This window comes from Ischnura elegans, chromosome 7 (assembly GCF_921293095.1).
Source record: "Ischnura elegans chromosome 7, ioIscEleg1.1, whole genome shotgun sequence".
Classification (NCBI taxonomy): Eukaryota; Metazoa; Arthropoda; class Insecta; order Odonata; family Coenagrionidae; genus Ischnura; species Ischnura elegans.
In genome coordinates, this window is record NC_060252.1 from 1,392,427 (window position 1) to 1,417,197 (window position 24,771).

Genomic DNA, 24,771 nt, shown 5'->3' on the forward strand with positions numbered 1-24,771 from the left:
TGTCTGGACTTACGTGAAAAATCAACCAGATTTTACGACGTAACGTCACAGGTATATGGAGAGAAATGATTCAGATCTAATCTGGAGGAACTCTAACATATTGTAACTTATAACTTATTAATAAAATCAACCCAAATTATTTATTATGTTGATTCAATTCCATGATGTCACGCCTGAGACAAGTAATTATGGTAAAAATTATCATCCATTTCAGATAGATTCTAAATAAAACATTGAATACATATATCCTCTGTTGAAAGGGAAGTAGTAAGCATATGTCATCTTTTTCCCTGATTATTAGCAGTCAAAATAACTTGCAATATAGCAGATGACCATATATATATGCCTCCCTAACATACTGTGTTTACATTGCTCAATTGTACATACATACATACATGGAATGACGTGCTGAAAAAACACACTATTTGTTTAATTTTTTGGCTTGAAAAAAGCAAATATTGTTAAAAATACAAGCATGCCACCCTCGCATTGATAGGGAAGGAGAGGACCCATACAAGTGGGAAACTTGGAATTTATGGTAAAATATCGAGAACAAGAACGAAAGTCCCACCCCGATCGTATTCCCCATGTCACTGCCACCCAACGCAGACCAAAGGCCGACCAGAGAGACCATTGTATGTGTCCTGGAATCCTGGGTAATATTTCTCTGAACATACTGATGATTCTTGTAATACCAAATCAATAAAAAATAACACTTACTTATCCCATGCCGTCATGAAAGCAGGTTCAGGAAAAACCAGGGCTTATATTTTTGAAGTAGGCAACTGACATCTGATTACATACATTTACAGGGATAAGTTAATGTAAATTGTTTCATTGCAGGTAATTGAAGGCGTTGCATTATTTGAGAATTGCTAACCTTAATTATAGCAGGAGCTAAGTGAAAGCGTGGTTAATTAAGTGATTATGATCTCCATTTAAACCTGACTGAGTATTCTCCTATTAAAAATTACTCTGGTTAAGGAACCATCTTGTACCTGGCAAGACATTTTTTAATGAATACCTACAAATTTGTTTTTCCACAGAATTTTTTATTAAATCACCACCATGATGATGTTGTCGGGACACAAGTCACTCTCGGCTGAATCGCCGCCTGATGTAGGGCAGCCTAAAGATAAACTGATACGAGGGACGTAAACTGTTGCATCGGAGACAGATCTCTCTTGGGGGATAACTGGCATCAACAATAAGGGAATATAAACGCCGCAAATCCTCCAGTAAAGCCCCACTCTTGAAAAAAAATAATATAAAAGAAAATCTTATAAAAAGAATTCTATAAAAAACCAGAAATGAGGCAAAACGATGTATATGAATTGACTGTATAGAAACTTCCAGACCAGTAATTAATCACTTTATTAACTAAAAAATCCTGTACCAGAGCCCAGATGGCTAATGGCATCTTCTCTCCGCCTAATATGTATTAGGGCATTTTCTCATCTTCTTTGGCATCAGTTGGACTAAACACTCAACTGCAATTCACCTGGAATGAAAAGAAAATTTTGATCATCTAGCAGTCCAAGAAGATTATCATGAGTGCGTGAAATATATTTGGCAATAAAAATTGTAATCAGTAACTAGAACCCATTATTATTTTATAAATTAATTGGTTAACATTACAAGTATATTGAAAATAACTATCCTGAGCATTTTAAAAATTTAACAATAGGTTTGTGGACCATAGTGAGTTTAGTTCATTTTAACTACAATTTAAGACTATTTACTATGTATCCGCAAAATGCATAATGCTTATAATTTAGAGTATTCAAACAAGAGTAGAAGAAAATATCAGATATCTGACATTCAACTTAAATGATTTTGATCAGCTAATAGTTCATGAATATCATCAGGCATGCGTAAAGTATTTAGATATATGTAAAAATTTGTAATCATATAGCAAATACAATCAGCTGCAATTAAAAAAAAATCAATTGGTTACAGTCATTCACATACAACAATGACACACAACTTTGTTCTGAATATCCATAAACTTCTAATGTCAAAGGAGGGCGTTAAATCAATTGTCGGGAGCACTCAGTTGAATTTGTAAGCAAGTTTGTAGAACGATCTTGTGTGAAACACAGTGTGGAAAAAAAGTAACTGATTTATTTTAAAAAGTGTCGTGTATAAATAGATTTGTGTACAGTGAATGTAAAATGTGTTCATAATAGGGTGGTTTCCTATTATTTTTTTACTGCCTCTATCGATAGATTATTACTCCTGGAGTACGTATTTCATGCTTCTAGATTTTTAAATGACGATATATATTTTTTGCAATAAAATGAAAAGTGAAAATTTTCAAGCGTGCAAAAACACTACGGCTAAGTATGAATGCTGGGAAATGCCTGTGTGACGTCATTCTGGTTCCAGCTACCGCCGTGTAAAGCCACTATGGAGCAAGGCTATGAGCGCCGCTATGATGCATGCTGCTAGCAGGTAGTAGAGTACCCTGCTAGCTGGTAGCGCTTGGCTTAAATAAGGATTATAAATACCATGTCAAACGAATGAAACATTCCGACCTTAGGCAGTTTTAATAGGTGATTATTAAGAGATGTTTCCCTGAGCTCTGTGCCTCATGCATTGGTAATCTCAGACGATGTAAAACTCCTACCTACTGGTATAGAAACTAGGTCCCTGTGACGTCACGTGGAGTGGCGTCGCATGGGCACCAATCTGGCCTCTTTCAAATGAGGTTAAAATTGACCATTGCCATTCGTCTGAACTGGGATTTCTCAAACCAAATAATTTGTATATCATGAATACACTAATAATGGGTAAGGAATTGCAATCAATGCCTTTCGTTTTCTTTAATGAAGGAAACTACCCGATTGGACATTCTCCATGAAGGAGTAGTGTCAATGATTGAATTTATGTGGTGTGGACATAAAAAGTTTTCAATCCTCCACCTCACTGATAAGCACCATCGAAGATACCGTTGGTAAGTACATGAATCTGAATTTTAGTTATTTTCAATTGTATTGGACAAAATATATTTTTCACTAATGATGTTTCATTAAGTTTTTTTTATGTACTTTCATTCGTGTGGTTCCATGCAAAATTTTTTGCACAATTCAACATAATGAAATTTCTGTTTAACAAACCTATCATGGCAGTTCATAGAATTTTGTTATAAAGACATTTCACTGCATTCAAAGAGGGATAATACGTGAAAAATAAGAAAATTCACCACAAAATTCAGCTTCCAAAAAGGCAAAAAGTAGTCATACCACACACAGCCATATATTTTAAACGGCATACACTAAATTTGTTATTCATTCTCACCCATTGTTAAACCATAGAACTCTTTTGATAAACTTAAAACTTTGTTAAAATAATCGTGAAAATTATATACATCATTATTTTCACTGTTCAACATAGATTATGTCCTAGAGACATAGTTGGTCGATCTTAGATATATTTCTCATTCTTATTCCAAATCTGTGCTTATATTCTTTTTATGACGTCTATTTCCTTAGGACAGCTTAATGAATATTTTTCCATTTACAGAGGTAGTCATTTAATTCATTCATATCTCGTGATAGCATCATTGGCATAGCCAGGGGGGGTGTCCAGGGGATCCGGATCCCCCCCAGAATATAAAAACAAAATTATTTTCCTTCATAAAAGAAAATGAAACATTGAAAAATCATGAATTTAAAAATTATTTCTTTAATAAATAAAGTTTTGTCGATTATTAAAATTAGTTGAAAAACCATTACTTTGTACCCTGTTTTTCAAACATTTTCCCCCATGGCTTCGGACCTCCCCCCCGAACAAAATTCCTCCCTACACCACTGGATAGCAAGTGAGCAAGTGAAAATGAAACTTTCCTGCCTGCACATGAACGTATTTCATAACCACAGCCCATCTCACACGGTGCAAGATCCAGTATCTGAAACTCATAACACGTTGCAACCTCTCGCGTGGGATCCATCCTCGTGCATGACTCTGACACCTTACGCCGATTAACAACTTGCCACTTGCTCTCTCGTGGGAATTGGTCTCCGCGTATTCCTCCAACACTTAATGCCGTTACACGTTGCAGTATCTTGGCGTGGGAAGGTGTATGATGTGCATAATCATGTGACCTTTTCCGGCCAATAGGAAGATGCCGAGAGGGTCACGAGACGGACGCGACACGGGAGGAAGCCTCTTGGAGGGAATAGACACGGTAAGCCTCTTACGCTGTATCTCGGAGGGGGAGTTTGTACCTGTGCTCTGACAATTAAACGTGTGGAACCAGACTTGTCATCTCATTCTGCCTTCTACGAACCTGGCCCTTCCTATAAGCTTAGTGCTTACATATTTATAATGAAGGTAAAGCAAACAATTTATTTTTATTTGCGTACATTTTCTCTTATTTAAGATTGCTTTCCGGGCTCACTAAGAGCTTTCTTCTTTCTAAGATCTTTTTAGAGATGATAACACGAGTGCACTCGTATTCCCACTGGTCCATATAAGACCTGGAAGTATGAGACGCTTGGAAAAAGGAACACGGAGCTCCCATGATTGCAGCTAGCACACGATCGCATCCGTTTTACGAATGGGATAATAAGCCCTGTGTTTCCTAACATTAAAATGCAGTCATTCTGGTGATTATGCATACAATTTTATTTATAATGAAGATTGCGGAAAACATCAAATGAGAGTGAAAATCATGCATTGATAATCTGCGACACTGATATGCCACAGCTGGATAATGGGGAGTCTGTAGCTGGGAGGATAATGGGGAGCTGTATTTGGAAAGGGATTATACGCAAAAAAAGTAGAAAATTCACCACAAAATTCAGCTTCCAAAAAGGCAAAATGTAAAGTCATACCACACTCAGCCAAACATTTTAAACAGCAGGTGGGAGGCATACGACCCAAATTTGTTATTCATTGTCGCGAATTGCTAAACCATAAAACTCCTTTGATAAACTTTTAACTTTGTCAAAATAACTTTGAATACTATATACATTGATCATTAATTACACTGGGGAACAGCCATTTTGCAATCTTAGATCTGTGACTTCTTTCTGACTAACTTTTGGTCTCTGAAAGATTCTCCTGGATCATTTTTGGGGTATTACTCTAAAGAATATGTATCATACGACCATTATTGCAATTCCCTCTCCTGCATGTTCCATTCATCGTGAAATAAAAATGCTGGAAGATGCTCATGTAAAAGTTTTCAGGAAAAGCAAATTTATGAAAATAATATCTGCGAGACAAAAATGAAAATTTGTTCCAACACAAACAACTAAGATTAATCGAGGAAATTAATTATGCATTTTTGACATGATCACGTGGTTTCGGAGAAAACATTTTGTGAGAACAGAAATTTTTCAGTTGTCATCATCTCCAAGCAAAGGAGACGGAATACATTTTCCGTATTCCATGAAAGATATAACATAGTATCGCCAGAAATGGTTCATCAATTATATCACCTGTTAAACATTTTCACTATGCAATACATGATCGATTTTAACCCTTTTACTGCAGCAGCCTATTTCAGGTGGGATGTACGAAGACTGCCAAGGCTATTTTCCGGAATTAGCAACATTTCAGGTTTAAAAATTTCTCAGCTACTTAATAATATTTAATACTTCTAGATTTTTTCCCAATTCCTAAGATATATTTATATCTTATAACCATAGATAGATTATGGGGGCTTACTTAAATTACAGCCGATAAAAAGGCTAAAATCACAAAAAAAGTGAAAAAATTTCGCTCAACCAGCAAGGACCGATATATCAGCCTGTTGGCAGTAAATGGTTATATCAATTTTTCAAATTGTTATCTAGGAAATGTTTAAATGTTTGTTCAGAAATACCCCCCCCCACCACCTTACCATCTTCCCCCTACCCCCCCACCTTATCAAACATCTATTTACGCTAGGTCTTTTTGTATCACCCCTAGCGAAATATGGAATCAATAAGGTAGTTACCTTCATCTAAGGAAACGAAAGGCATTGATTGCGATTCCTTACCCACCATTAGTGTATTCATAATATACAAATTATTTGGTTTTAGAATTCTCAGTTTAGACGAATGGCAACGGTCAATTTTAACCTCATTTGAAAAAGGCCAGATTGGTGCCCATGCGATGCCACCCCACGTGACATCACATGGACCTAGTTTCTATACGAGTAGATAGGAGTTATACATCGTCTGACATTACCAATGCATGCATGAGGCACAGAGCTCAGGGAAACGTCTCTTAATAATGACCTATCAAAATTACTTAAGGTCGGAAAGTTTCCTTCGTTTGATAGGGTATTAATAATCCTTATTTAAGCCAAGCGCTACCTGCTAGCAGGGTACTCTGCGACCTGCTAGCAGCCTGCATTGCAGCGGCGCACATACCCTCACCCCAAGGTCACCTCACACGGCGAAAGCGGGAACCAGAATGATATCACACAGAGTTCCAGAGAGCATTTATTACTATTATTATTCCCTCACCCAACGAACAGCGTTCAGTGCATCTTTGCGTGGTGGTTGAGCGTGCTCTTCTGCGAGAAGCGCTTGTGGCACACACCACACGCAAAGGGCCTCTCCCCCGTCTGCACCCACAAGAGAGTGTGCAGGCGCCACAGGATCTCGTCTGGGTTAGATACCCGTGATTCTGTTTCCCACCCATGGGTGGCGGCGATGGCAAGGATCCTAGTACGGTTGTACCCAATGTTCCTCGTAGTGGTCGAAAGAGTCGGCCATTCAGACCCCAATGTGAGTAAGAGAAGGAGCTCGTGTCCCTCCCACCTGGTGAGCTTCGGGGAGTCCTTGTTGTTTGCCAGGAGCGTAAGCAGCTCCAGAACCTCCTGGTCTGCGGGTGTGGGCAGCATTCCGGGCGCGGTGGCCGGGAGAAGCTGTCGAAAGTCTTGTTCCAGGGAGAGGGCCTGGGGAGCTGGCTGCGATGCCGGAGGCTGTGACTCAAGGTATTGCGATGGTTCTTGTGTGGAAGGCAGCAATGGTTTTGTAATGATAGGAGAAACATCGGCGTAAAAATTTAAATGTCACGCTGAGCGAACAGAAACTACATGACAGAAATAATGAATTCTTAAGGCCGTTTTACACGGGGCATGGAATTGTGCAGATTAGAGCTGCATTAATTTCTAAAGTGGCGTAGAATTGCAGGAATGCATGAACGAAATTAGAACAGGGGCTATTCTGCCATCTCGCATCCACGCATTCTCACATGTGTTCCAGCAATTCACCGCTTTACACGACACAATTTTGATTGCGCCTTCGGACGTACGTCAGACTGCGCAATTCCATGTACCCTGTAAAACGACCTTTAAAATAGTAAAAGAAGAGATTTGTTAATATTGTCAAGCCTATGATTTTTCCAAAGCCCTTGAAAGAGTTCTGATGCCCTGAAATATTATAATCACCTGGAAAGCATCAACAATCTCAATTACAACATTAACATATTATCCCTCAAGCCGTCCCAATAGGCGCATGGCCGAGGGTGAAATCAATTTTTTCAGGCTGTGTAACTGATTAAATTTGTATATGAGAGCGTATGGGTTGGAGAATTGCCAAATTCGACCCAGAAATATGAATATGAAATATCAAATCAAGTCATCGCACAAATTCAATAGAGTTGAATAGTTTTTGCAGATTGCTGTGTGGAGCAAAAGCAGACTTTTTTCAGGTCTTACTTCATTAAATTCACAGAGTATTCTGAAAAGACAAAAAGGCCCACATGATTCCACGATATCACAGCTTCACAGGTAAGCAGACACCCTCGGGGAACTTCAGAGAATCTCTCACGAATTGGATGAGAGAAAATTTAGAATTCCTTACACCTCCAATTCGAAGCATTTTCCATGAGAGGAGACTTTCAGTTCATGACTTTACCTGTGCGGTTTGATGGCACTATGGCTCTTTGCGTGCTGGGTCAGGTCACTTACCTTGACGTACCGTCATCCGCAATCCCCATACGCAAAGGGGAGCTCCCCCGAGTGGAGAAATTTTACAACATTCCAAGTTATTACCACGATGGATAAGAATTTTAAAACACCCAAAATTACTTATATACTTTTAAATAATATTATATTTATGTATATAAAAGGACAAGGAATACAGGCGGTCCCCAACTTTCGCACACAATGCGTTCCCGAAAATGTGTACGAAAGTCGAACCATTGACTTCCATACTAATTAGGGGTTACGTTCCAAAAGAACGTAATATACGTACTAAAACCTTTTTTTCACGGATTTTATTTCAATTCACTAAATTTTAATAATACGTCAATAAAACTCCTCAAATCATCTAATTTCTTTCGAAAATATGCAGAAAATGTAAATAAAAGTTAAAAAAAAAACAAGAAATGCGTTGACTATCGAGTGAAACATCCTCTTGGCGTTTAAGTTGACATTCCACTTATTACGTCCACTATAAATAAAAAGACATATCAAGAAGCATAACAAAATGTAATTGTTGAACCCGCGCTCTGGATACCTTTTAATTTTTACACCAAAATTCGACATTCGGCAGGTGACATTCCTGATCGCGTATATTTATAATAATAATAATAATAATAATATTTAATTTCCTGTTGGCTATACAAGTATAACATAGGATTTAGTCAAAAAAGAAGAAAGTTTATACAAAAGTTACATAGAAATTACAATAAAAGATAAGCAGTTAAATACATACATAATTATATTAATTTGTCATTTAGATACTCATCAATGCTATAATAGCATTTCTTAAGTAGCAGTTCTTTTAGCTTATTTTTAAAAGTATTATTACTCACTGCACATTTTATTGCATTTGGAACTTTATTGTAAACCATAGAGGCTGAGTGGTGAGGACCTTTTCTGCTTACATTATAAGGCTGATTGTTCAGATGGACATTGTCTTTACTACGTGTCCCGTGGTTATGGATTGACGAGTTGGGCATAAACAGGTGCCTATTGTTTCTCACAAAAGTACAGCAATTCAAGATATAAATACAGGGGAGAGTAAGTATTTTAAGTTCTTTGAATAGAATAAGTTCTTTCGCATGTTATTCAAAAAAGACAAACGAAATTCGGTTGATATTTCGTGCAATATCGTTGCTGAAGGTGAATTAAACAGCACTCAAACGAAAAAATTCAATTAGAAAGAAGATCTTACTAGTTTTATTGAAAGCTATTTTATGATGTCTAGTCAACTTTTTTGAAAAATATCTTCAATGAAGGCTTTCTTCTTCTCTTGATGAAGGAGCCTATAGCAGGCAGTCCCTCTCTCAAATAAGTCACCTAGATTAGACTCAACTACCAACAATTCCCTTCATTGTATACGTTCGTATTGTTCGCATATACTGCCATTTGAAACAATTGAATGTTGGGATGCGCACTGAACATCGCGGGAATTCAAAATAATTACATACCCACATACGAAAGTCCAAATTTATCGTACGGAAGCCAAGTAAAAGGTGTCAATTTTGAACGTACGAAAGTGTGAATTGTACGAAAGTCGAGGACCGCCTGTACATTAGTTAGCACATGTTGAATTTAAAATTTAAATTTATTCCATGCAAGCTAAGACACCGTTTAGACCTCATAAGCAGATGTTGAAGCCACCTGGAATTCTATTCTTTGTGTTTTTGAAACTTACATTTCGATTCTGTTGGTTTGCCTGACATTCCACGTTTCCATGCAGTCATAAAAAATATATTAAGCTACTGCCCTAATGATTAAGAAAAACACAAATTTAGGCCAGAAAATGGGCGTTGAACTGGAAAAATTATAGGTGAAACGAATTTGCAAAATCAGAAAATACCTACACACACAACCAAAGCACCTGTAAGTCTAAGACATTTCACAACACTTTCTCTTCTCACTGCGGCTATTAAACGCTGGCCTGCTCAAAATCACTGGCCCCTAGTCCTGGATCTGACTAGGCTGCTTGCTGGCAATATCACCATGCATCGTCTAGTTAGAAGCAGCTGCTGAACAGTGATTTCGTCTTATAGCGCACTTGGTTGTGCCTCCAAAGTGGACTGGAGTTCGTCTTCAGCCACAGCTGACGTAAGCGACGAATTAGAGCGTGTGGTGTTTCTATCCTTTTACCTCACGCAAAACAGACATGCGAGTATTCTGCCTACACTGCAGGATGTGTGCAATATTTAACACTTATTAAAATCGAAGTGCAGAGACATTCTGTTTTTTTTGTTATTTTTGTGAAAGCAGGACTTTCACGCTTTTGAAGAATAATACAGTGATAGAGCTCTTTACATCGTAATGGAGGGGACCAAAATTTGGTCTATTTGATGCATGGAGGTTCACTATAGAGAGATTTTAGTGATTGGCACCATTTTTACATATCCCTCAGAAATTAAGGCACTAGTGTCTTTTAAACCATCATATATATGTGTTTAAACAAACATGCATTTACTATTTAATAATTGCAGAAAGCGAGTGCTATCGCATGATTTTTACCATGATCAGAGAGAAAACGATGTGATCTCTCTTAAGTCAACAGTCACTTAAAATGATTAGGATAGTTGAACATCTTTTTTCTCATTTACTGTTAGGTATGCTCTCATATGGAACAAACCGGCACAACTAATGGTTAATGTGAAAATTACAACATATTAAGGGTGTATGTATAAAAAAAGGTGAAATGTTTAATGCTTAAAATGTCATTTAATGTACGAAATTGCAGCTGCATTAATGGTCTCTAGTTGCCTCGCTACAATTTGCAGAGGTAGTTAGGCCATATTGGGTGTTTCTCCTTGGTGCGATAAGTGGAGGTTTTACGATATAAAGAGGTTAACTACATAGAGGTTTGTCAATAAATTTACCTGTAAATCTGACAGGAGCGTAGGCGTGGTATGAAGTATGGAGGTTTATGATATAAAGAGGTTCACAACATAGAGGTTTTACTGTATTAATATTAAGTAAATTATAAAGGCATAAACCATAAATCAAAATAATTACAACATCAGAATATTGTGACAATGAAAACAAATGATTCATTTTCCATTGTTGTACGTATAGTGCCTTAGTATATGCACACATTCACTACAAACTAATGTGGTATCTGATAAAATTAAGATTATTTTTAACGTGAATAGATAATCAAGTTAAAGTTATTAACGCATGCAAAATCTGATTTCATAATTCTCAATATTCTTGTTGCTACAGAGATTCAAAGTTTGCGAAAACTACTAAATTCATTAGCACTGTAAGAATGCTCTGCGACTTTAATGAAGATTTCTCGGCGCGGAGTTGAGAATCCACAAAATTGAAATGGAACATAAATCAAATCAACTACCTCGTTCGCTAGTAATCTAGAGCTTGGATAATAAAATGCACTGAGAAAAAGATACATACTAAGTGATACATAGGTTTTCCTAAAAACGGGACGAATAGTTTACTGGCACCACGTAAACGTTTTGTTTATTGGACTCTGACGTCATGCTTATTTGTTCCAAAAACGCGTAGGCAACCCAACATATTCACAATCTGCAGTCTGACGTCAAAACGGCAATATTTTTGCCAAATTTGCATTTAAGCCCCAGCATAGACCAATTTTCTAACCACTCCCTCAGTGTGTCATCATTGGATTCTGTGCCGTGACGTCACACACAAACGTTCATGATGACATTGTGTTTTCAGGCAGCTGATGAAGAGTTATTTCGAAAGACTCATACCTCCGTCATAAAAAACGTCATTCATCCACAAAATTTCCATTGAATACATAGAGTTCTTTCTCTAGTACTTGAACAAAATCATGCATGTTCCCCATTGCAGATTCTCCCGGTCGTTGGACCCCCTGTTCCATGAAGAATGCACTCAACATGAACTCCTACGCTCCAGTCGTCTGCCAGACCACACTCCATTGAGTGGTCACCAGGGTTTGGGAGTTTTTATTTCCTCTCAATACATTCACCTCCTCAAGGAGGAACTCCGAGAGGAAATCTGAGATCCTCCTCCAAGAGGGGAGAATAGGAGAAGGGAGAAAGACGAAAAACTCGCACGCGTTTCTGAAGCCAGAATACTCCCTCCCGATCGAGGAAGAGGACATTTTGTTGTGGAGGAAGAGCTATTTTGAGGATTATTTCAGGTAACCAAATGTTCTCCTCTTGTTAGAGCTATGCTGTGAGGACTCTGAGAGGAAATGAAAAGTGGGTCCAACCCGCCATTAGGGTCCCTCGGCGTGAGAGGTCCGATCCTTTCCTATTGTCCGCGTGAGGATTACCTCGGCCCATTCCGGCTCTCAGTGTCCCACTCAACGAAGGTGCTCATGGTCACTTATTTGTTTATGAGTTAAAATAACTAAAAACGCTCATGTTGCATTTATTGAAAATCAATGCGAGGAATTACATTCTGTTTGTTCTGCTGATTGGTTCCAAATTTTAAACGGAATTCTAGCGTTCATATTAACGGAGTTGATCATCACCTAGAACAATTTTTGGAGACGCTAAGGTTAGATGTTTAACTGTTATTTTTATAACTTACTGGCAAGTTTATAGGAGCGATATTGTAATGGTTTACATCTAAAAATATACGTTACTCTGTTAGCTACATTCTAAGTGTACATTTGCGGTGAAATTCGATAGAATATCCGATTTAACTTCTAAGAAAAAAGCCCTCGTAATGTAATAAAATATGATTCTCTCAGTTCTTTGTCGTGAGCCAAAATTACAGCGACTATTTTTTATAACCTCTTGCCAACCTTTGAATACAAAGATATTACAAACGATTTTCGCTATAAATACTGATTATTGCATATCCTAAAAAATCGTAAATTTAACCCATTTCTTCCCAACGTTGCGTGAACGCAACGCAAACTTTGCGATTTTTTCTCTCCGTATTTGTTATTGATAAGTAGTTAATGTTTTTAGTATAGGTAGTTCAATGCTTTCTTAAATGCTATGAATTTTTTCACGGAAGAAATTTTGTAACTTTTGTTCTTACAATGGCCTTTTCATTTATATGTAAGTTGTTATTTTAGGTTATCTTCAAAGTTTACATATTATGTTAAATCTGAGACACTCGATGATTATAACTCTCTGCAAATACAATGATGCATTTGTATTCTAGGCCATTGCAACAGATTGGGTGAATTTGACTATGTGGTTCTCAAATTATTTAACAATAAAGCAAGTGTTGCGTTAACGCAACGTTGGGAGGACCCCGGTAATCTAGGGAAACGGCGCGCCGCGGCGGTAGTCGTGTAGAGCGTTTCTTTTTGGACTGAAAAATGAAAAGCTTATCAAGAATATGTTACCTTTCTATGGCGAAACTTTAGTTTCAGGCAATTGTACAGTATTTTAGTCCTAAATATACATCTATATAAGTGTTGAAGGGTCTTTACTAGGATGTTTGGCAGGTGGTGAGTTTTTACCGAGTTGTGACTGTTTGATATTTTTGACTTCACGTATCGAGCAAGATTAAATCAGCGTTTACTTGTGCTATAGTGGAAATTTACTGTGACCTAAACAAAGGATGCATAAAAACTTTGCCCCTTCGCACAAACAGACTTTATTAAGGCTTCACGAATACAAAGCCAATTAAATGGAAAGACGTAATATTACGTCCATGGCAATCCTCAGAAGGATTAGCAGGACGTAATATTATGTCCATGGCACGCAAAGTGTCAAAGAATCCATAGCATCATGAAAAGTGACTCACCCTTCACCCTCCTGCTTCCAAGTGTCAGATTTTTTTTCATTTTGGCCTTCTAATGTATATCTTTGGCCTGGTTCAGGTGTCTCCCGATTGGTCATGAAGTCAGCTTAAAAGTTACGGTTCCGATAATTGGCCTCCTCGGATTCTCCCCCTGGAAATTCTGCATTCTTTATTTACGAAGAAATGGATTGCTAGGAACCAATTCAAATTTTTTATAGTGTTTCTTATGGGGAACACTGCATCGTTTAACGTTGTTTCGCTTAACAACGAGTTTTTCAGGAACGAATCAACAACGTTAAACGAGGACTCACTGTATTACCGCCCACGAAACGAACAACCTGCAACACCTCCCACTTTGCCTTTTTTCTCGTGCGAAATTTGAAAGATTAGACGTTATCGCGAAGCGAAGGTGCGATAAATGAATGATGATCTCAAATTTTCGTGACGTTATCACGAAATGACGTTTAACGGGGTGACGTAGAACGAGGACTCACTGTACGTCCATATAAGATCTAGAAGGAACTAACTTAAGTCCTCGTGTCCTGTCGTACTGCCCCTTCCAGTGGACTTATTTTCTGGTGCGTGCCATAATGAAAAGAGTATTATAATCTGTAAAATGTCGCGACCCGGCCCCGGATAAGCCGGGACTCGAATCCGAACTAGTTTAATGTGGGCTCTTGCCCTTGGTGTCGGGTATCAATGATAGCACATGGATTGCATTTTAATAAAAAGAAAAAGGAACTCTAGCTTTAGTGTCGACAAGGCACGAACCACCCTGGGAGGCTGGAGGCAGGAGAAGGCGGCAGCACGCTGTGGCGACGAGCGATGGACTGGCAAATACTGGCCTAGCGATGGATAGGGCGCGAGGAATTTCCCAAGTTCCCGGAGGGGGAAGGGATTATGGAGTCTAAATTTCGCAAGTAACGGAAGTTGATGGCGAAAATGGCCCACAAGAGAGGGCCTAAAAGCAAGGTATGAAGAGAGTGAAAGCAAAAGCACAAGATCCCGGGAAGCGGGTATCGACGAGCCAAGTAGGCGCGAGACAAGCGTTGACGGTAATTAAGCCGGGCACAATCACGCCCTTCGCGATTAAAACTTCACCCCGAAGTAGTGGAAGACTCGAAGTAGAAGAGCCCAAGTATATCCTGGTTTACCTTTATATAGTGTCTCTCGAATGATGTAGAGACGTTCAAAAAGCCCAGGTGGGGGGTATTCCGTGAAAACATATCTTTTAAACTAAACCCCCCCTTCCAAAGGTTAGAACCCGTGAGCGTTCCATTAATGGTGTTTATTCCTATTTGCCAGTCTTTCGGTCATCGCCTTTCCTTCTCCTCCTCCTCCCGGATCTCCCATTTTATGACAAACAGGGCTGTTTGTGCATCGTCCTCTGCCTCGCAAACAGCCCTGTCCTTCGCGAAATAATTTGCAAATGGCCCCCGAATTTCGGGCAATTACAATACTCCCTCCTTTCTCGAAATCGAGCAGCCTCCGACGAGGCTACTTGCATTTTTATGCCTGTAGATGCCGTTGTAGTTCTTAGGTAGGTTTCCCCTTTCCTCATTTTATTCACACTCATTCCTCTTTTAGACAGTACAAACACAGAGAAAGAAGAAAGAAAATACACACAAATAGAAAGACGGGTACCAATTGGTTCCCTTAAAAAGGACAGCAAAAGAAGTAACATTGCCAAGAGAAACAAAATTACACGTAGCTGTCGTTGAAGTTATATATTTCACACAGGATTTACAGTAAAAAAAAAATTCGTTTCCTCCCTTTTTCTTTCTTCTGTCACTCCCCCCCACCGTGTTCATATCCCCCTAACGGTTAGGGGATGGCACAGCCTGGAGGACATCTCTGGTGCCCCCGCCACCGGCATTTTACAAAAAAGCAGGACCGCCTCTGTCTCCTCCCACGATGCGTATCTCAGCCAGAAGGTGGGGCCGGTGCCGTTTCCCCACTCCCGGCTCTCCAGTGGGCGGGCCGCGTATTGGAGGTCTTCCCTCCACTGGTAGGGGTCAGCCTCCCAGGGGATCCCGTCCACCTCCACCCAATACTCTCCCCATCGCTCCACCGACCTCCACCCTTGTTCTGAGGCCTGGGGCACTGGCATACTTTCAATAAAAGACTATAAATGGAGATGAGAAAAAAAAAGAGGAATGAGTACAGAACACATCAGACAATTGGAAAAGAAAAAAAATGTATATATATAAAACAAAACATTATTCCACATCCCATGCAAAAGTCTGTGACACAGATCACATGAAAAAAAATAAAAACGAAAGACGAGAAAACAGATTTTTTAAAAAATGAAATTAATCTATAGGGGTCGGGGTATTCTTCCCCGCTGAAGAAGGGGGCTCTCTGGTTCCGGGGGCGTTTTCGTCTCTTCTTCTTCCACTGGGGCCGGGGGGGCGGTGGGCGGTGCGCGGATGATCAGACCGCCTACGATGAGTAGGATGACGAGGAGCAGCAGTGCCCCTCCAATGTAAGGGAGGAATGACGCGGTGCCGCCTATCCCCGTCGTCTCCTCCAGGTCCTCAGCCTCCGACAGCATCCTCTCCACCTGTGCCATCGGGATGTCAGCTCCTCTGCCGTGCACTGCTGCCGCGATGATGTCCGCGAGCCGTTGTTGACGTTCGATGGTGGGGGCGGTGATGTAGTCACGAAGTCCTGCCGGCAAAATCCGGTGGATGTCCGGCATAGAGACCTCCTCCGCTCTCGGCTTGCCGTGATGATGCCGTGCTTTTTCAGGGCCCTGGCAATCCTTTCGGTGGTCCCTGCGACGTAGGGAATGACGGCCCATGCTCTTTCGTCTTCCGTTTTTTCATTTGAAAGTGGTTTTCTTTTAATGGTCCTTTTCAGGGCCGAATCCGGGCAGCCATTCTTTTTCAATGCTGCAATTAGATGTTTCTCTTCTTCTGCCAGCGACTCAGCATCCGAAACACGGCATCACCACCAGGTCTAACTGTACGACAAAAATTGGTGACTTGCTGCCCACAGCCAAAGACAGACTACAGCACGACCTTCATGAAGGTGTTTACAAGGTCCCTTGCTCGTGTGGAAAAGCATACATCGGTGAGACTTGCCGTTTACTCAAGATACGAATGCAAGAGCACCGAAGGGCAACGAAAAACAGGCAATTCCAGCTGTCTGCCATATCGGAGCACGCCTGGACCCCGGGACATGATATTAAGTTTGATGACGCCAAGATAATAGTGAAAGAAGGTAGATACTTTCCCAGACTCATCCGCGAATCCATTGAGATAGCCCGGACGGACAATTTTAACAGAGACGACGGCTACCATCTGGATGCCCATTGGAGGAGGCTCATTAGGCGGACCAATAAGAGAGCGGCAGCCACAACTGGTGGGACTGACCCCCTATATAAGGAGGACAAAAATCATGGACCGGCATCATCTTCAACCTGAAGATGCTGGCAGCAGTGCCAGCGAAACTGTTGTCATCACCAACAAACCCACACCATTGCACCGGAAACATGGAGAAATTGGAACCTGAACACCGCGGAAATCTACGTAGTGACCTTGAAACATGATTGAAATATCCATTTTTCTTTTCATCTGTCAATCGCAGTTCTACGATCGTAAAACCAGGATTGAGAGATTTTCAACCCTTAACGGTGACGTGCGGTCTGACAGACCGCTGCATTTCTTAAAATATGAATATTTTCCAAATTAGTCTTTCAAAAGATCTAATATTCTCGTTAGCTTCATATTTTTGGATAGCAAGGACATCGCATTCTTAAAATTTAACGTTCCTTTTATTAATTTTTGTACATTAGCAATTGAATTCAACTAGCGGTCTGAGAGACCACACGTCACTAAATTAGAAAAATCAATGAAGGTAATGCTGGTGGAAACGATTCAAAAAGTTGTTAAAACAATTCCTAGTGATATATCGAGCATAATAATAATTAATATTTTGTTAGGAAGCATCTTTTGTTGTACAAAGTGGATATTAAGCACCTTATCTTTCTAAAATTCATTGCATTCGAATAAATGACCATTCAAGTAATTTCTGAAGGTGAACGCAAAACAAATGACATCCAGTTTTTATTGGAAATCTTTTTGTTCTTTTAATGCTAACATTTTTATAGGTGTTATCAATAATTAGAATAAAATAGTGGTGAATTTCTCGTACTCCTAGCTGCAGTACACATGTAATGTACTTTGTAAATTGGAACCAATTGAACCCCAAAATTTTGCATGCCCTCGGCTGGAACGCAACATTTATTTACGGGTATCTTTCAGCAGTTGGGGACAGAATATCTTAGCATTGATTTTTATCGAAAGAAGAAATAAAAAAAAGCCTAGGAAACACAGAGAGTAAAACGTCGAAATGCAAGTGATGTGATGTTACGTCTACATTAGTCCGAAGTGTTTTTTTGGCCCCTTTTTTTTCAAACAACCAGAAAACCCTTGAGTGCGTAGTTTCACAAGTAATGCAATCTGTCGACAAATGCAGAAAAATAAACTGATAGTAAAGGAGGGAGCACTGATGATGACAGAAGTGATGTAGTATAAGATCTCCGCAGGCGAGAACAATTTTTTACAGGTGAAATCGCAATAAGTGGTCATCCAATGAGCCAAAGAGGAAAATTCGTACACCCTTCCATAACACCGTTACTCAGAAACCCGGTTTGAAGGATTACATAACATCACTAGGTAGGGATATTGAGCCTCTTGATTATTAGTCTCAGATTTTTGAAGAGAAAATTTTACAATTGAATACGTTGGTACGATTAAAAAAAATAAAAGGGCCTAATGATTTTTCGTCATCCAAAGGACGCATAATGGGCTTTTCATTTTACGGATTCTCAGAGAACAAGACTGTAATATCCAATGTCCCTATAATATATGTCTGTTTGCTCAGTTTCATTAATGCATTACAGGGTGAGAGGTGATATGGAGTTAAAGAAACCAGTAGTAATTGCATTTTACAATGCAACTAAAGGTGGCGTAGATGCATTAGACAAAACGTACAGTAGATACACATCCGGGTGGTTGCGAATGGAAGTATTTTCCAGAATATTTAATATTTCCTTTGTAAACTCTTTTGTGCTTCAGCAGTCTGAGAAAGATATGAGAGATATGACACGATTTAAATGTCAAAGGAGAATGTCAAATGTAAGACTCCCGAGACAGGAAGGATAAATTATTGCACAAATTCCCCATATACCCGTAGGAAGAGGCTGAAGAAGTTGAAAGGTTTCATTTGACAAATTAAAACTTCTCGCACTATTATTGCGTGTTTTTTCCCACATTTTCGATGCATGCGATTGAAGAAAGTCCCTTTGGTGAATTAGATGTATAATTGTAATTGAATGGACACTTAACTTTTTTCCTTATTGAAATCTTTGGAAGGGGCGGCGACCGAGAGTTGCTATGAAAAAGCCGCCACTGTGTATGTTGTGGGTGTTACAACGCTTGTTTTACTTCTCCAACAAATTCTTAATTGTGCGTGCAAAATAAAAAATTCCCCTACGTATCTCTTGGGCGAATTATCTGTCTTATTGTATCGCTTCTGACCGATCTGAAAAAATAGTTCGTTTCTTTCAAAATGTACTCTTTTCCAGTTATGATAGGTGGCTCCTCAATTTTTAAAGCCGCCTAAGTCTAAAACGTAGCCATTGAATCACTAGTGGCTTCCAAAAGCACTCGTGCCAAAGCGCTGTTCAGCTATATATTAGCCCGTAGTAATTTTTAACGAATCGTGCCATATTTCTTTCCATTCGCACGATATACTTTCCACGGGACCTGACCGACCGCTTTCCTTCCTTCGAAGGCATTCATTTCGCAAAACATTTATCAGCTATGTTTAAGGCCTCCACCTGCAAACTCCCACCTCAGACATACGTCAACCGAAGATCTCAACTTTGAATGAATGCAGTGATGGGCAGTGTGAGAGTGAGTCAGTTCGAATGAGCGACTCAGCAGAGAGCTGTGAGCCGAGAGTGAATCACGACTCCCTCCCCTCCACAAACGACTCCATCCCGCCACACGGTGCGCTGAAATAGGGCAGTATCCTTCATCAAAGAAAACGAAAGACATTGATTGCGATTCATTACCCACCATTACTGTGTTCATGATATACAAATTATTTGATTTTAGATATTCCACTTCAGACAAAAATTAGTGGTCAATTTTATCCACATTTGAAAAAGGCCGGATTGTCGCCCATGCGATGCCACTCCTCGTGACGTCACAGGGACCTAGTTTCTATACGAGTAGATAGGAGTTTTACATTGTCTGAGATTACCAATGTTTGCATGAGGCACAGAGCTGAGGGAAACATGTCTTAATAATCACTTATTAAAACTGGCTAAGGTCGGAGTGTTTTCTTCGTTTGATAAGGTATTAATAATCCTTATTAAAACCAAGCGCTACCTGCTAGCATCCTGTGTTGTATCAGCACTCAAAGCCTCGCCCCAAGGTCACCTCACTTGCAGCAGCGGGAACCAGAACGACGTCACATGGAGTTTTCCCGGCATTCATGCTTAGCCGTCGCGTTTTCGCCCGCTTGAAAATTTTCACTTTTCATTTAATCGTGAAAAATAGATATCGTCATTTAAAAATCTAAAAGCGTGAAATATGTACTCCAGGAGTAATAATCTTTCAATTTAGGCAATTAAAAAAATAATAGGAAACCACCCTATAGTTTTTGTCATCAGTTTTTCATCCAGTTTCAAATAACAATTTTTACTGACAAATTGGTTCGTATTGGGAATGTAAAAATTATATTATAAGTTTAAGAATAGAGAAGCATTCAAAGAAAAATTAAACAAAACAATGAAAATGGCATAGCAATATTTTATGAATTTTTGATTTATTGCGGTCTCCCAGACTGCACGTCACTGGTTCAGGTTCATTGACGGCTTTTTCCAGTTTTTTTTTAACGGTGTACGAAATTCACAGCTTATTCCTAAGGTTTTCAAGGTTGAGTAGGAACACTTTGTTAAATAAATAAATGTTACGATAGAGTTTTCTTTACAATAAAACAATTTAAAAAGTACATTGTAATGATAGGGTCGCTGTATTCCTCCCTGATGCGCTTGTTTTTTGCTGGTCGTGATCCACGCAGCGTTCAAGTCGAGCGAGTTCTTGGTACTATTTTGGTGGTCATCTACATACATACCACAGTGCATTCCGAGTATCATAGGTTTTTTTGGTGAGATATAAAAAGGGGCAGAAATGTGTGAACGTGAGCAGATGAAGGGCAGACGAGTTAGTAGGCAAACAAGAGTTCTCGGAGAGAGATAAGGACGGAAGAACGAGAGAGTGGAAGGGGGAGCCGCTACTAGCTGAGCCGGCCACAGCCGTTACGGGGTTGACTGCTGAATCATCCACTGTGGGAGGAAGGCCCTCCTGGATGGCAAATGGAGACAACGCAGTTCCCTACAACGTCAACGAGTACTATGGACTGTGACAGGAGCAAGGATCCAGTAAGGAGCCGCATCACAGCATAATTAAGTACTCACGAATCTCCCCATTTCCAGAGATCGTTCCGATCAGTGATCCCTTACCCTCATCACTGACTGATTCCTTCCGAGTGCGTCTCTCACACACAAACGAGTATCCCTAACGCGTTTAACTCTTTTATTTGTTTTTTGACGAGAAAGTCATATTTTCCTACATTCTGTATCACAATTCTCCCGTTCTGTCGTCTAAAGACTTTTCACATTATCCTGAGGAGCCTGTAATTTTCTTATTGATGCTTGCCACCGTATATTTTTGAAATTGCCAAATTGTTTTGTAATATTCATGTTTAATTCCATCTTATCATTCACCAACCAACCAATCATTACATCTTTCATTAGCTTTAGATATTTTGGGGAAAGTTATGCGTTAATTTGTGTGGAGTAATTTTAGTTCAATGAGAATAAATGGTTAATTCACTTAAATGTACAAAAGACGTGGTCATTCTGATTACTGAACTGTGCCTTTTCGACTTGTTCGACGCTCGGATTCAAATCAGAGCGTCGTTAACGTATCGAGATCGTATGATCCAATGCCCTTAGGTGAGTTCCCTTCTTGCTCGATCGACTGATGAGCTGGCTTCAGGGGTTCAATTTGGCCTTAGTGGTGCCCTTTTTGGAATTTATTTTGAAATCTAGGGTCCAAAATCCTTATGGGAACGGCGAGGAGATAATCCCGTCAGGGCATCAATGCACTAAGGAGGTGAGTGTGATGGGAATTTCTGGTAGAAATTGTGTCACGCGATATGTTTGCAGAACCATGAGTGTTACGTCACTATATATAAGAACAGAATGCACAAAAAATTTTGACATACCTTACCTTTGTACATATTTATTGATATTACATTACTATTACCTATTTACCATTAATTTTGATTTATTAAATAAAAATAATTTTTGCTAAGGTTTTCAATGTCAGTTTTTTTATTACAACTGTAAATTGATTTAGATATGTGAACCATTTGTTGGTGATGGTCATGGCGGACACATCGAAAATGGACGTGCTTGCGTGTGGCTCCTGCAATATACCCCTCGCTACGCGAGATAAGTACATCATTTGCGAATGCTGTAATTGTACATACCACCACAAATGTACGAACATGAACGAAATCGCACTGAAAGCATTATCGGAGTGCCGTGATATATATTGGAAATGTTTAAAGTGCCGGTCCCTCGGGGCTAACATTGCCAATATGGCTGCCGACATCGAAGTTTTAAAAGCTGAACTTGCACAATTAAAAAATAATTTCGTAGTCGCTCCGAAGAAAAAAGTCTCGTTTTCGGAAGTGACTGGAGTGAATTGCGATCAAAGTGCTAGCAGACTCTGTGACGGAAATAATCCAAAACCATCGAAATCGATGACGATAACGAACGGTGAAGTGATCCAAAAATGTGAAAATTCGACGATTGAACTGTCGCCGCTGCCACCTAAGAAAACTCCGGGGCAACGGATGTCGCACGAATCTCAACTTAACAAACAACGGAATCAGCAAGAGGACCAGCAACCTGCGGATGATGAAGAATTTAAGGTCGTTACCGCAAAGAAGAAACACGCTGGGCAGAAGAAGAAAACAGCCCAAATCATAGGAACTGGTAAATCTGACGTAAATGGTGCTACGCTCGGCCTCCGAGCGGCAAAAAGAACCATGTTCGTCTACATAGGGCGCCTAGACAAAGAGACGCCCAAGGAGGAAGTAGCAGGGCATATTAAAGATAAGTTTTCTGTGAAATGCATTTCATGTGATGCTATTGAAAACACTAAAAGCGCCTACGGCTCATTTAAAGTTTGCATCGATCAAAATGACTTTAAAAAATTGAGGGATCGATCCCTCTGGCCTGAGGGTGTAATTGTTAACAAATTTATATGGCCAAAAAATACTGCTAACGTTGATCTCGTCAATGGAGCATTTGCTCCAAAAAGAAACAGTGAGAGTGTCTCCTGACTAGCTACGTTTTCAGTGCTGCACATTAATATACAATGCATTAGAAATAAAATAGCTGAGATTGAGCTTCTTCTAGCTGAACACCATATAGACATAGTCTGTATTTGCGAGCACTGGCTAAAGACTGATGAGATTCAGCAAACTATACTTCAGGATTATTATTTAGTTAATTACTTCTGTAGATCGAATCTGAAAAATGGTGGAGTAGCTATCTATTCCAGGCACAATTTAATGAGTGAAGCTATCAGAATCCCATGTCATGACCTATGTGTGGAACAAGTCTTCGAGTATGCTATCTGCAAAGTGTCTGTCGGTACTGATACTATTATCTGCATTTCAGTGTATCGTTCACCCTCTGGTGATTTCCAATTATTTCTTGGGAAATTTGATAGCCTCCTCAGATGGGTAATGGATACATATCAGGATGTCAGTATCATTGTAGCTGGTGATTTTAATTGTAACTTTCTATGTGAGACCCCTGATAAAACTGATTTTATAAACCTGTTACAAACTTTATCATTAATTCCATTGATTAATGATACACCCACACGAGTATCTCATGCATCAGCATCATTGATCGATAACATATTTACTAATATCAACATCTCCATTGTTAAATCAACTGTCATTGATAGCGATATATCAGACCATTTTCCTGTGTATGGTGAAGTTTCCATGGACAAACCCATACCATAAAGCGCCAACGTGATAGAGCAGCATTTAAAGGTACTCCACATTAACATTCAATGTGTACGCAACAAGACCCTTGATCTAGAAGTTTTTGTGAGTGACCATAAACCAGACGTTCTCTGCCTTAACGAACACTGGCTTTCGGCCGACGAAGTGAACACTTTCCATCTGCCCGGCTACGTTGTAGCAGATTTTTTTAGTCGATCTATGCTAAGAAATGGTGGCGTCTTAATCCTCGTATCTCGGAATTTAAGATACATCCCTGTGAAAGTCCCCTATGATAGGCTGAACGAAGAACAAGTGTTTGAATCTTGCATGACTAAAATTGAACTTGACAAGAGAGAAATCTATTTAGTGACCGTCTATCGCTCTCCTTCCAGCAGTTTCAATATTTTTCTCGACAAACTATCCGAACTTCTTGAACTAATTCATAATGACGTTGAGAATCCTTTTCTTATCGTTACTGGGGACTTCAATTGCAATGTTCTTCAAGATTCTAGAGAAAAATGGGAATTGTTAGATATTCTTTCTTCTTTCAATCTGAATATCACAAATGATGAACCGACAAGAGTTAGTCATACTTCCGCGACCCTCATTGATTACATCTGTACGAATTCTGACCCGATGACTGTTGAAACTAAAGTTGTTGTGTCTCATATATCAGATCATTTCCCATTACTTTGCAAAATTGAAGTTAGTTCTTCAAAAATGAGTTCAACCTCATATAAGAGACTCTTCTCTGAAGAAAATATTATCACTTTCTGTGAATTGCTAAATTCTCATGATTGGTCTAGCATTTATCACATGTCCTCTTTTGATGACAGCTTCAATCTCTTTTACTCATCATACCTAGAGTACTTCGACTATTGCTTTCCCATCTTGCCAATAAAAAGTAGAAGTTATTCAAGGACAAGCTACAAAAAACCTTGGGTCTCGCAAGAAATTCGTAACTTATCGAGGTACATGAAAGACATGGCTCTGTACTTCAATGGTAAAACGGACCCCACTGATAGACGCGA

At 39.5% G+C, this 24,771-nt stretch overlaps 1 protein-coding gene across 8 annotated transcripts in view; it reads right to left on the reverse strand.

The window, feature by feature from the left end:
* Positions 1 to 1,031: 1,031 nt before the first annotated feature.
* The window catches only part of LOC124162083, a 54,508-nt gene continuing 30,768 nt past the window's right edge, over positions 1,032 to 24,771 (reverse strand). For 2 of the 8 annotated variants that reach the window (XM_046538453.1, XM_046538449.1), the window contains 2 exons: positions 6,759 to 6,948; positions 1,032 to 1,501 (listed from right to left, as the gene is read on the reverse strand). In XM_046538453.1, the coding sequence (XP_046394409.1) occupies positions 1,498 to 1,501; positions 6,759 to 6,948 (194 nt within the window). In that variant the 3' untranslated portion in view covers positions 1,032 to 1,497. Of the gene's footprint in view, positions 1,502 to 6,461; positions 6,949 to 7,704; positions 8,061 to 15,339; positions 15,753 to 24,771 lie in introns of those variants that run through there. The other 6 variants (XM_046538450.1, XM_046538447.1, XM_046538454.1 and 3 more) reach the window with 4 other exon arrangements.